This window comes from Spermophilus citellus (genome assembly GCF_964194105.1).
Source record: "Spermophilus citellus genome assembly, chromosome: 3".
In the NCBI taxonomy this organism is placed as follows: Eukaryota; Metazoa; Chordata; class Mammalia; order Rodentia; family Sciuridae; genus Spermophilus; species Spermophilus citellus.
The window spans coordinates 18,305,966-18,318,278 of NC_138184.1; the positions used below are offsets into that span (position 1 = coordinate 18,305,966).

General features: G+C 50.8%; 1 protein-coding gene across 1 annotated transcript in view; it reads left to right on the forward strand.

The window, feature by feature from the left end:
* SCAP (SREBF chaperone) overlaps positions 1-12,313 on the forward strand; it is a 54,790-nt gene that overhangs the window by 34,886 nt on the left and 7,591 nt on the right. Inside the window, exons 4-10 of the mRNA XM_081285171.1 lie at positions 7,119-7,276; positions 8,012-8,232; positions 8,415-8,520; positions 9,082-9,254; positions 9,582-9,708; positions 11,189-11,301; positions 12,219-12,313. Coding sequence (XP_081141297.1) covers positions 7,119-7,276; positions 8,012-8,232; positions 8,415-8,520; positions 9,082-9,254; positions 9,582-9,708; positions 11,189-11,301; positions 12,219-12,313 — 993 coding nt within the window. The remainder of the gene's footprint in view (positions 1-7,118; positions 7,277-8,011; positions 8,233-8,414; positions 8,521-9,081; positions 9,255-9,581; positions 9,709-11,188; positions 11,302-12,218) is intronic.

Sequence of the window (12,313 nt, forward strand, 5' to 3'; positions counted from 1 at the left end):
CAAAGGACGGAAAAATCTGTACCAAAAGCAGGAAAGTTGGGTTGGGCTGTAGCTCAGAGGCAGAATGCTTGCCTAGAATGCGTGAGGCTCCGAGTTCAGTCCTCAGCACCACATAAAAGTAAACAAATAAATAAATTCTGCCCATCTACAACTACAAAAAAATTTTAAAAAAACTTTAAAAAAGCAGGAAGTCTGAGGAACTGTCATAATAAATATAATATGGTACCCTGATTAAGATCCTAAAAGACAAAAAGGACATTAGCCAAAAACTAAGGAAATCTGAATACACTAGGAAGACTACCAAGATCAGGTGTCATTTATTTATTTATTTTTTACTGAAGATTGAAACCAGGGGTGCTCTACCTACCACTGAGGCAGGGTCTTGCTGAGTTGCCCATGCTGGTGCCTCTTGGGATCCTCCTGCCTCAGCCTCATGTGTAGCTAGGAGTACAGGTGTATCCCACTGTGCCTGGCTTTCCAAATTTATTTTTAAAATTTCATACATTAAGGTTCAGTCTTTGTGCTGTTCTTGGTATTGTGAATTGCTCGGTTTGTAGTTAAGCCCCTGATAGATGTTTAGAGAAATCTCATTGTGGTTCTAGTTGGCATTTCCCAGATGGCTAGTGATGTTGCTTGCTTTTTCAAGGGAATGTTGTACTTGCCTGTCATCTTTGTGCTGCGTGTTTAACTGTTTGGCTCTTTTGTATTGAGTTGCTTTCTTTCCATGTGGTTGTGAATGAGGTGGGGAGGGAAGGAGCTCTCTTCTCCTTTGCTGAGGGGCTCTTCCCCAGGGTGGGTGAGGGAGGCAGCCTGCATTTGTTCCTCCAGAAAGGTCTCTAATTGACCCTGAAGTTCCTTTTGTGGAGTTTGGCCAGCTCCGTGTTGGAGTAAGGGCCTTCTGGGGCAGGAAAGGGCAGTTCCCCCTGGGCAGAGGGCAGGTTTTCCCAGAGAAGAACAAAGCAGATTTTGTGACCTTGGGCAAATTACTCAACACTTTTTGCCTTAATTTCCACAATCATAAAAATGTAGACAATAATTATACCTACAATAAACATTGTCCCAAGGATTAAGTGAAGGAATGCAAGGCCTTAGTCCAGTGCCTGCCCATTGTTTGCATTTAGCAAATGTTCTTGGTCTGTCACCATGGTTGTCATTGTCTTTGATTGGGTCTGGCTGGCCAGAGCAGAGCTGGAGAATGAAGGTTCACCTACTTGGACAGCCCTGCAGTGTGACCAGTGGGAATGCCATAGGCTTCCCTGGCTCTCGCCCGAGTGCATCGCCTTTCCCTGATGGAGTCGGTTTGGTTCAGATTTACAGACGCCTGTGTTTTACACATAGTGAATGCTCAGGGAAGGTTTCCTTTTCTTCTTTTTCATTGGTGCATTATGGTTGTACATAATGGTGGGATTTGTTGTTACACATTCAGGAAAGGTTTCTTGTTGAGTAAAGAAATGGCAGGCTTGGGCCTGGGGTTGTGGCTCAGCGGTAGAATTCTCGCCTAGCACGTGTGAGGCCCTGGGTTTGAAATAAACATATGGTGTCCAACTAAAAAATAAATATTAAAAAAAGAAAAAAGAAATGTCAGGCTTGTTGAGGAGACGGTGAGTCTACAGTTTTTCTTGGAGCCTGGTAGGTGGTAAAGTAGGTGGGACCTAGTTGAATCTGGGCTGTTAGACTAATCTGTAGGCAGAGGAAGCTGTTCCCTTAGAGGCAAGGCCACTTGTGTCATTGATAAGAAGACTGATCTTACTGAAGACCAAGATGACTGTGTCTCATACACCAGTTTGTTGTCACAGGTTTAAGGGGTGACATTTTAGCCAGAAACTTATTTTGGTTGGTAGTCAGTGATCTGGTGAAGCCTGAGATTTGATTCCCATTTCCCTGAGTGAGTCAGGAAGGGAACCCAGAGACCTTTGCCCGAGGCACAAACCGGGGAGTAGTGGAGCTAGAATTTGAACTCAGGTGGGTCTTCTGAACCTGTTCTTCCCTTTATCCTCCCTCACTGGCCCAGGCAAGAGGACAAGGATTGGAGCCCTCTTTTCCAGAAAAGCAGATCTACGGGAGTCCTCTATATTGTGTTCTGAAGGGAGCTGTAGGTGGGTCAATGTGAAGGTAAAATACCTGAGTTGGTAGTTCTGTCTACATGTGAGGGAAGGATTGTACTTAAATTTAGAAAAAGAAAATAATTTTTTGTGTGTGTGTGTGGGGGTTGGTACTGGGGTTTGAACCCAAGGTACTTTTCCACTGAGCCTTTCTTTTTTTTGAGATAGTCTCACTAAGTTGCTGAGGGTCTCACTAAATTGATGAGGATGGTTTTGAAGTTTTGATCCTCCTGCCTCAGCCTCTTGAGTTACTGGGATTACATGTGTGAGCCACCACACTCAGCCTAGAAAATAAAATTTGAGGACATACTCAGGTCTCCTGCACTGTCCTGGCTGTCCTAGGCCAGCCTGTTGTGGAAACCTGAAGCGTACATCAAGTGCCACCTAGCAGTCCACGGGGGTGGCTGAGTTTGTTCCATGCTGGGCTTCCAAGGCTAGTGTTGCGGTGTCTGTGGTGGCTGCCTGAACCTGGACACAGACTTCCTCAGAAACCCTGAGCAGGGGCTTCATGCTGTAAGTGGTAGTGGCCCAAGAGGCCCTGCTGGCCCCCAGGACCTCAGTTTCTCCCCACGATGCTCATGCTGGGCCTTTGCTTCCTTAGCCTGGTCTCCATGAGCACTTCAGAACTGCTCAGGGGGGTGGCTGTAGAGGAAAAAACAAGCCTTGAGAGTCACAGCCCTGGCTTTTAATCCTGCCTCTGCTTGCTATCAGCTGTATGACCTTGAACATATCTTTTATCTCCGAGCCTGGGTTTTCTTATCTGGTCCTCAGGCTACAGTAATCTCCAGAGCTCTTCCTCCATGCTCACTCACAGGCTGGCTGTCAGCAGGTCCTTGCAGACTGTTGAGCTGAGTCCTTCCTCCCTGGATGTTGGAGAAAGGCTCTCCTTGGTTCCTTACTCACAATATGGCATCTGATTTCATTAGGCAGTGGTTCCAAAAGAGGGGTGATTAGTCAGTGTTTTGTAACATAATCTCAAAAGTGACATCACTGTGGTGTGTATTGTTTGTTAAAAGCATATCAGTAGATTCAGCCTGCTTTTAAAGGGATGGGATCACACAAGAGCATGAACTGCAGGAAGCACAATTTATTGGGGGCATGTTAGAAGGCTACTCACACTGCCCCCATGTAGTCATAAGTGCCCCCCCCTTTGTTTTGGTATTGGGGATTGAACCCAGGGCACTTAACCACTGATCTACATCCCCAGCCCTTTTTATTTTTTATTTTGAGGCAGGGTCTTGCTAAATGACTGAGGGTTTTGCTAAGTTGCTGAGACTGGCCTTGAACTTGCTGGGGTTTCAGGTGTGCACCACCATGCACAGCTCAGGAACCCCTTTCTGCACAGGATACCTGGATTCTGTTGGTCCTTATGCCTCCTCTATCCTTAGGTCCTTATCCTAAATAGGATACCATATTTCATCTGAGTGTCAGGGACATTGAGTGGTGGGCCCTGCCACATCTTCACTGCCATTTTAGAGCCTCCCTCCCTTCCCCCCATGAGCATCTACCTCTTATTCTCAGAGGATCTTAGGTTCAGAGGCCTGAGGTGCTTGAGAATTCGTGCCCCCATCCCGTAAGTGCAGTAGTGCAGTTGCCAGCAGGTAACCCTTTTGTCCCTCAGGTATCCCCAGAGATCACTCACTCAACACCCCAGGTTGGTTGATTTGTTTTTTGGCAGGGGGAGTGTGTGTGTGTGCTCAAGATGAAACCCCAGGGCTCTTTAGCACTGAGCTACGCCCCCCACCCTTTTTATTTTTGAGACACCAAGTTGCCTATTATGCTGGCCTTGAATTTATGATCCTCCTGCCTCAGCCTCCCAAGTGACGGGGATTACAGATGTGCACACTGTGCCTGGCTCTTTTTTTTTTTTTTTTTTTAGTTATACATTGACACATATCTTTATTTTGTTTATTTATTTTTATGTGGTGCTGAGGATCGAAACCAGGGTCTCTCACGTGCGAGGCGATCACTCTACCACTGAGCCACAACCCCAGCCCCTGTGCCAGGCTTTTTTTTTTTTTTGAGAGAGAGAATTTTTTAATATTTATTTTTTAGTTTTCGGCAGACACAACATCTTTGTATGTGGTGCTGAGGATCGAACCCGGGCCACACGCATGCCAGGCGGGCACGCTACCGCTTGAGCCACATCCCCAGCCCTGTGCCAGGCTCTTAACACATCCTTTGTCAACTGTCTCCCTGTTTCCTACACTGCCCAGGTAAACTCATCTTAGGGTCTGCTTCTGGGGGCACTCATACTAAGGTAGTGACAAGCGATAAGCCAATCCTATGGAATAAATCACCAAAAGAGGTTTTTTTTTTTTTGTACTAGAAATTGAACCCGGGATGCTTTACCACTGAACCATCCCCAGCCTTTTTTATTTTTTAACCTGAGATAGGGTTTTGCTAAGTTGTCCAGGCTGGCCTTGAACTTGTATGATCCTCCTACCTCAGCCTCCTGAGCCTCTAGGACTATTGGGCATGCACCAGCATGCGCAGCCATAAGAGAATTTTCATACCCAGAAGAGGGAACTTGCAGGCACATATGTTGGATGGCGAGTTGATGATAAACGATTGGGCCAAGATCTTGGAAAAGCTAGATAGATGTGGAATCCCTGCTTGGAAGGTTCCGTTGGATGTCAGTGGAGATGAGTCAAGCCCTGGCCAGCAGGAGGAGGCCTGGCCAAGCTGGAGAGCAAGCCTGTGCAGAAGTCCCATGTGTATCTGGTTCCCATCTGGGCAGGCTTTCCCCCTGGAGGAGCAGACATAGGAGCTGTGGGGAGTTTGGGTGGAAAGTCAAAGGAGAAAGCGATGTCTAGGGCAAAGGAGTAACATATTCCTAGAAAAATCTGATGAAGTCTGTGGCACTCCCCTGCTAAAAATGATGATGGTAGTGACTATGTGTACACTTCCAAGCAGAAATTGGAATAAACTTGTGGAGCAGGGTCCCCAGAGAACCCTGGAGCCTGTCCTTAGATTGAGATTTCTGGTTCTGAAATATTTCATTAGCACTTTGTTGAAATCCTGGCCCCCGTGGTCCTGGGTTCGAGGGAGGCTGAAGAACATTGGAGGACCCTAGAGCTGTCCTGGCCTGCGATGGACTTGGCTCAGTTGCACAGGCTTGATAAGCTGGTGGGTGGGTGGAGGGTCTGAGAGATGAGGTGGGCACAGGAGGTGATGTGTGCAGTCATAGCCTTGTGCCAGTGGGAATAAGCTATGTCCTTCACAGGTTTGAGAGTGACCCTGTGGGATGGCTCCTCTTTCAGAGCTCCCCCTTCTGGGCAGCTCCTTCTCCCACAGGTAGATTGTGAGCCCGTGGGCTGCTGCTTCACTCAGAGCCTGGCAGCCTGTTCTCTCCAGGTGTCTCAGTTCCTCTGGTGACTTCTGGTGGTCTGAGTGTGGTACAGAAGACAGCAAGTGAGGCCTTCCATCCCCAGAGCCCTCACTGACACAGGGTCATGAACTCAAAGTCACAGAGCCCCAGATTATGTTGTCCCTTTGTGCCCAGGGGTGCTGACTTGCTGTCCTCCTAGGTCAGCGTCCTGACCCTTGCCCCTGAAGTAGCTGGAGTATGGCACCATTCAGTGGCTCTGTGGCCTTCTTGCCATCCACACACATGTGCTGTGGTGCTCCTGACTGTGGCATAGGCATGGAGTCAGCCCCTCATTCCTCAGCCAGGCAGCTCCCTTCTGGCCTGTCTCTTTCTCTGCCTCTAGTTGACAGGACCTCCAGGGCCTGCTTTCATCAGATCAGGTTGTCTCCGCAACTCAGAGTCACTTGGCCTTTTCTTTTCCTTTGGGTGCTGGGGGTTGAACCCAGGGGTGCTGTACCACTGAGCTACGACCCCAGATCTTTCCATTTTCATTTTGGCACAGGGTCTCACTAGGTTGCTCAGGCTGGCCTCAAGCTTGTGGTCCTCCTGCCTCATCCTCCCAAATCCCTGGCATTACAGGAATGCGTTACTGCGCCTGGTTGGGTTTTTCTTTGTTACCTGTGAAAGTGCAGACAGCTGAGCCGGGCTTGGTCCTAGCCCACCTCAGTTTCCCTGTGATTTCCTTCATTCCCGGCTGATCTGTCGTGTGCCATCCAGGCCTCTGTGCTCTTAGTGCCCTTTGTTCATCCATCAGATGCCCTCCCTCCCTCATCCTCACAGCCACTCGGCCATAGCTGACCTAGCATGTATTTTAGGGGTGCATCCTGACGATGCCTGTCACTAGGGCTTGCACATGTGACACTCTTGTCACTACATGACTTTTGTACACTCTGTGAGAGTAGACAGCAGGTTCTACTGAGAAAGTGTAGCGGGGAGACCTGTGTTTGAGTCCCTGTCTAGTTCTGAAACCCCCGACAGGCACTGAACAGGTCGGATTGTCGTGGGGCCAGACAGAATGATGTGCCCTGCTGTTTATTACTGCCATTTCTGTGACTACTTATCTCTGCATGTGCCATTTATATTCCTGTGTGTATTTGTGTGAGGGAGGCAGGTGAGGACCTCTGGATGCTGCAGGAGAACGTTGTCATCCCTCTTCCACAATGAGGAAGACGGAACCCAGAGAAGTTCAACGCTCTTCCAAGACCATGTAGTTAGAGAGCCAGAATTTAAATGGGGTCTTTTGATCCTCACAACCCATTGTTGTGCTGTGTGTGCGAAACCTGGATCAGTGACACAGGCTGCATCTTTTTGGGAGCTGATAGTTTATTGCACAAATTTCTCAAAAGCTACATAGCGAGCATTTTAGGCTTTGCCGACCACACAGCCTCTGTTGCATTCAGCTCTGCCACCAAAGCATGGGAGCATCCAGAGACAGTAATGGAAAGTTGGGGACAGTGTTCTTGGAAACTTGATTGAGAGGAACAAGCCCGGGCCCTGATTTGGCCTGTGCATCACAGCTTGCTGACAGTGGGTCCCACAGTGCTGTGCTCAGACAGTTGCTCAGTAAGTCCTTTCTGGATGTGGGCCCATGTTTCTCTCTCCTGTGCTGAGCTGACCTTCCTGCTCTGCCCCCATTTCTTCTGCAGTATGTGGGTGCCCCTGTGGCTTACATCCAGCAAATATTTGTGAAGTCCTCAGTGTCTCCCTGGCACAAGAACCTTCTGGCAGTAGATGTGTTCCGCTCACCTCTGTCCCGGGCATTCCAGCTGGTGGAGGAGATCCGGAATCACGTGCTGAGAGACAGGTACTCCTGTCAGGAACCCCCCTAGACCCCTTCTGAACTGAAGGGAGCATTACAGCCCTCAGTATAAGTCCAGTGAGCCAGCTAGCTCTGCAGAAATAGAACAGACGAGAGGATGAGGGTAGCCTGCTCTGAACTTTTCTACATTCTTGTGGGTCCACTGTGGCTGCGTTCCCCCTGGGCTGTGCAGATGGCACAATTAGAGCCCCGATCCTCACATCTTAGACGGAGTGCGTGCCCACAGGCCTGCCTCTGGTGAGCTCGCTAAGGACTCATGACTCATGTGGCTTCTCATCTCTGCATTGTTAGATGTGAATGTCATAATGGTTCTGATAACAAGAAGCAAGCTCCAACTGGGGACACCTTCAGAAACCTTAACCCAGGGCCCACTTCCGGGCCTCTGGAGCACTCTGACTTCGCAGGCTGTCACTACCTGGTTTTAGTTAGCTGATGACTTTGACAAGGATTTTGGTGAACTAAATAACACCCTAAATTTCTCCCTATTCCCCCCTTGCCCACTAAATTGGCTATTGTGGGGGCCGTGCCTGTTCTTCCATGTCCTCCTCTCCTTGGAGGCGATGTGGGCTCCGTGTTCACTTGGAAGCCCAGGCAGCCACGTGGTTTGGTTGTTGACTCCCTGGCAGTACTTTCCCCTGATGGCAGAGGTGTTCCCTAAGTGCAGTGGGCCTGCCCTGCGCTGGCGGGCACGGCAGATACCTTGTCCTGTCTCCTAAACAGCTCTGGGACCAGGAGCCTGGAGGAGGTGTGCCTGCAGGTGACCGACCTGCTGCCAGGCCTTAAGAAACTCCGGAACCTACTCCCTGAGCATGGCTGCCTACTGCTGTCCCCTGGGAACTTCTGGCAGAATGACCGGGAACGCTTCCATGCTGACCCTGACATCATTGGCACCATCCACCAGCATGAGCCCAAAACACTGCAGACTTCAGCCACACTCAAGGGTACCCCAGTACAGGTTCCCTGAGGACCCACGAGGGAGCCTGTTGGCCACCATCTCTCCTGTGATGGGTGCTCTGGCAGATCAGGGGTTGCCCTTACTCCAAGGGTGGGGGTGGGGAAGGGCCCTTGGTGGCCCTGCAGTGGCTGCCATTCCTTGTCAGTGCCCATTGGTCTCTGCCCGCAGACTTGCTGTTTGGTGTTCCTGGGAAGTACAGCGGGGTGAGCCTCTACACAAGAAAGAGGATGGTCTCCTACACTATCACCCTGGTCTTCCAGCGCTACCATGCCAAGTAAGGCCATCAGGCTCTGGGTTCTGACTGCTCCATGGTGACACGAGACTGAGAGGCCCCTGTTCTGTTTACAGTGCCCCCTGACAACTTGGATAGTGTTTTGGCCTCCTGGTAAAATGTTATATCCCTTAGACCAAAGGATGTTGTTTGCTGCATTCAAATGGGGATGGCTGGGTGGCTGGCCAAGAACAAGGGACTGAAGCAGGCTGACAGTTCAGTGTCCCTGTGTCTCCTCCAGTTTTCTCCAGGCGAGGCAGGCAGCCCCAGCAGATAACTGCTGAGCCCATGGTCTGAGTCCTCCCCCATGGAGCCCAGCAGGCGGCCCTCCTCAGTTGGCAGGACACTTGAGGGGCCTCCAGTCAAGCCTCCTGGGTCTTTGGTGATCGGAGTGGCATAATAGATCAGGGAAGGACGGGGAGATCCTCAGACAATGTGGCCAGCTTTGTAATTCTTCCAACACCCCTGGAGACTATGAAGAAGCTTAGAACCTTAGAGAAGTTTCCTCCCGGCATGGGGGAGAGAGCTCTAGAAGGACCCCTCCAGAGATTTTCTTGTCTCCAGGTTTCTGGGCAGCCTGCGTGCCCGTCTCATGCTCCTGCATCCCAGCCCCAATTGCAGCCTTCGTGCAGAGAGCCTGGTCCATGTGCACTTCAAGGAGGAGATTGGGATCGCTGAGCTCATTCCCCTCGTGACCACCTACATCATCCTGTTTGCCTACATCTACTTCTCCACACGTAGGTCCATGGCGGGGAGCGTCTCTACATCACCCACTTCCTTGCCTCTGGTGGGGCTGGGGGTAGAGATGTGGAAATGCTAAAGCTAGAGTCTTAGGGGCTCAGGTGGGTCCAGGGCTCCTCTTACTTCTTAGGGAAAGACGCTTCTTGAATTAGAGTTCCCAAAGAGTATGTCAAGTGCACGAGACTGTGACTGTCCCTTTCTCGTGGTTAAACCAGGAACCTCTTTCCTTGATTGTCAGGGCAGATTCTGCTCCCAGGGGATCAGTTAAGAAGGGCCAGGGGCTGGGGGAGGTACTGCCCTGATGTGCCCTCTCTGCCCTCCAGGCAAGATCGACATGGTCAAGTCCAAGTGGGGCCTGGCCCTAGCCGCTGTGGTCACAGTGCTCAGCTCACTACTCATGTCTGTGGGGCTCTGCACTCTCTTCGGCCTGACGCCCACCCTCAATGGCGGGTAGGTCCCCAGCAGGTTCCACTGGGCCACAGGGGGGCCCTCAGGCCAGAGAACCTTGCACATCTGGGCACTTGGCCCTCCCTGGACTGGATGCTTGCTGTTCCCCAATGTCTTCACTTTGCTATTTTTTACATTTAAGAGGTACATATTCTTTCTCTTTAAGCTCCCAGGGGATCAGTTAAGAAGGGCCAGGGGCTGGTTTGTGACATACATGTGTGTATGTAGTGTGTATCTATACATATAATATATACACAGGTGTGTTTTCTTATATGATTTTGTGTATATATGGAATATATATTTTGTGTATACATGGGTATATAGTGCATATATGTAATGGATGTGTTTGTATTATACACACACACACACACACACACACCCTTCTTGGCGGCTTTTGCCACAGAAGGGTGTGAAGGGTACATTTCTTTTCACTGTTAAGAGATTTAAAATGCCCAGAGAGTAGGCTTAGAGTGAGCTTAGTCAAAGACATGAGAATACTGTAACTCGTCACCTTTGTCGACATGAGAATACTGTAACTCGTCACCTTTGTCAGTAGTACTTGTTCTGCCTTTGCTTTTCCTCTGTGAGTCAGTCTGGAAGCCCTCCCCTGTTTGTTCTCAGGCTTTGGTCCCCTCCTCTCTGACTGGCTCTGCCTGCCTGTTAGTGTTACTGACCCACTGGTCCGTCCCTGATCTAGGCTTATCTGCCTGGTTATAGCAAAAATGACCAATGGTCCTTCTTCCCTCCCTTCCCCACTCCCTTCCTTCCTTCCATTTATTTTGTGGTTTGGAGGATAGAACTCAGGGTTTCGCATGTGCCAGGCAAGCACTGTACAAAAGAGTGGCTTTGTGTTGTTTCTGTCACTTCCCTTGTCAGTGGAACTCCTACTTCCTTTCCCAAGCCTTTTTCTTTTTCTTCTTTCCTTTCTCTCATCCCTGCCTGAGACCCCTCCTCACTTCCATCTTCTTGGAGTCTGTCAGGAGTAGCGTGACCCTGGCTCAGCTACCTGGAGGTGTCCTTTAGGAGCAGTTGTTGTTCTCCAAATGCAGCTTGTGAGCAAAGGCTTTAGGTTGTTTTTTACCCTTTCTCTTAGTTCAGATGGTGGCTGGGCCTAGAGTTGTTGTGTGGGTCTTGGTGGCAGTCACTGCTCTAGCCAGCAGAGTCTGTGTGGCCTGGCAGTGGGACGGTCACTCTCCCCGGGGGCCACCTCCAGCCTCCTCCTGTGCTGGTGGGAGGACTGGCATGATTGTTGGTGCCTTGGCAAGGCTTTGGACCTGCCTAAAAGCCGAGAGCTATACGGACAGAGGCCCTGGCGTGTGAGGGCAAGGCAGGGAGGGTTTCACCCTGTGCCTGTGGGAGCTGCTCAGCAACCTCCACTACAAGCTGGAAACCCCGGAGCCTCCTGAGGCTCGAACCCTGTGAAAACCAGCACTGTTTTGGAGCCTGCCACAGCACTGTCCCTCACCATCTCCTCCATTCCCAGTGAGATTTTCCCGTACCTGGTGGTGGTTATCGGGCTAGAGAATGTGCTGGTGCTCACTAAGTCGGTGGTCTCGACCCCAGTGGACCTCGAGGTGAAGCTGCGGATTGCCCAAGGTAATGCGTGGGCCCCTGTTCCTCTTGCTAGTGTTCCCCTGAGGAGATGGAGCCCTTGGAATCTGCCCAGCTCTGGCTGCCAACATAGCACTCAGCGGGGCAGCAGGCCTGGACAGCTTGTTACCAGGTGCCCCAAGGAACCATGGGGTCACTGGACACTGCTTGTCCTGGTTCATGGGTCAGTAAGAGAGCAAAGCAGACTCTGCTGCAGAGGTCATGGTTGGTGGTGACCTTGCATCTGGACCAATGCTAGTGTTTTCCTGCCTCACTCTACCACACTACGCCAGGTGCCCGGGCTGTCACTCTGGAAGTGCTGCCTCTACAGCTGACCTCACAGCGGGGAGCTGGGGATTGGGAGTTCTGTGAAAAGTGAGAAAAGCAAGAGCCTGTCCCGGGATGTCTGGTCTCTTGAGCAGCCTCTTCCTAAAGCCCATGTATGTGAGGAACAGGCTGGAGACTGGCTGTTCATTCATTCATTCATCCAACCTCTGTGAGTGTCTAACAGGCCAGACCCTGCACAGGGGTCATGAAGAGATGAGGTGAAATAGTCCCTACCCCATAGCACTCAGAGCCTTATCGAGGCAACAGTATGATAGTGTGGGGACCAGGGACTTGCCATGGAAGAGCCAGCTAGTCCTCCACTCCAGCCACTCTGCCACTGGTGGGCACGCTGAGGTCACCCGTGCTGACCAGACAGGATAAGCACATGGAGGTTCTGTGTGCTTAGAGTGGTGATCCTTGCCTTTCCTCAGGACCCTGCTTCTCCCTCTGATGGCTGTAGCTCTGCCCTGTAGCTTCAGTAGGCTGGGCCCCCTCCCCATGCCTCTGCCCTTCTGTGGACCACGAGGTGGTGTGCAGACACGGAGCACAGGGAGGTCCTATATTGCCCCCATCCATGCCGTTATTGCCCTCTGCAGGCCTTAGCAGCGAGAGCTGGTCCATCATGAAGAATATGGCAACCGAGTTGGGCATCATCCTCATTGGCTACTTCACCCTCGTGCCTGCCATCCAG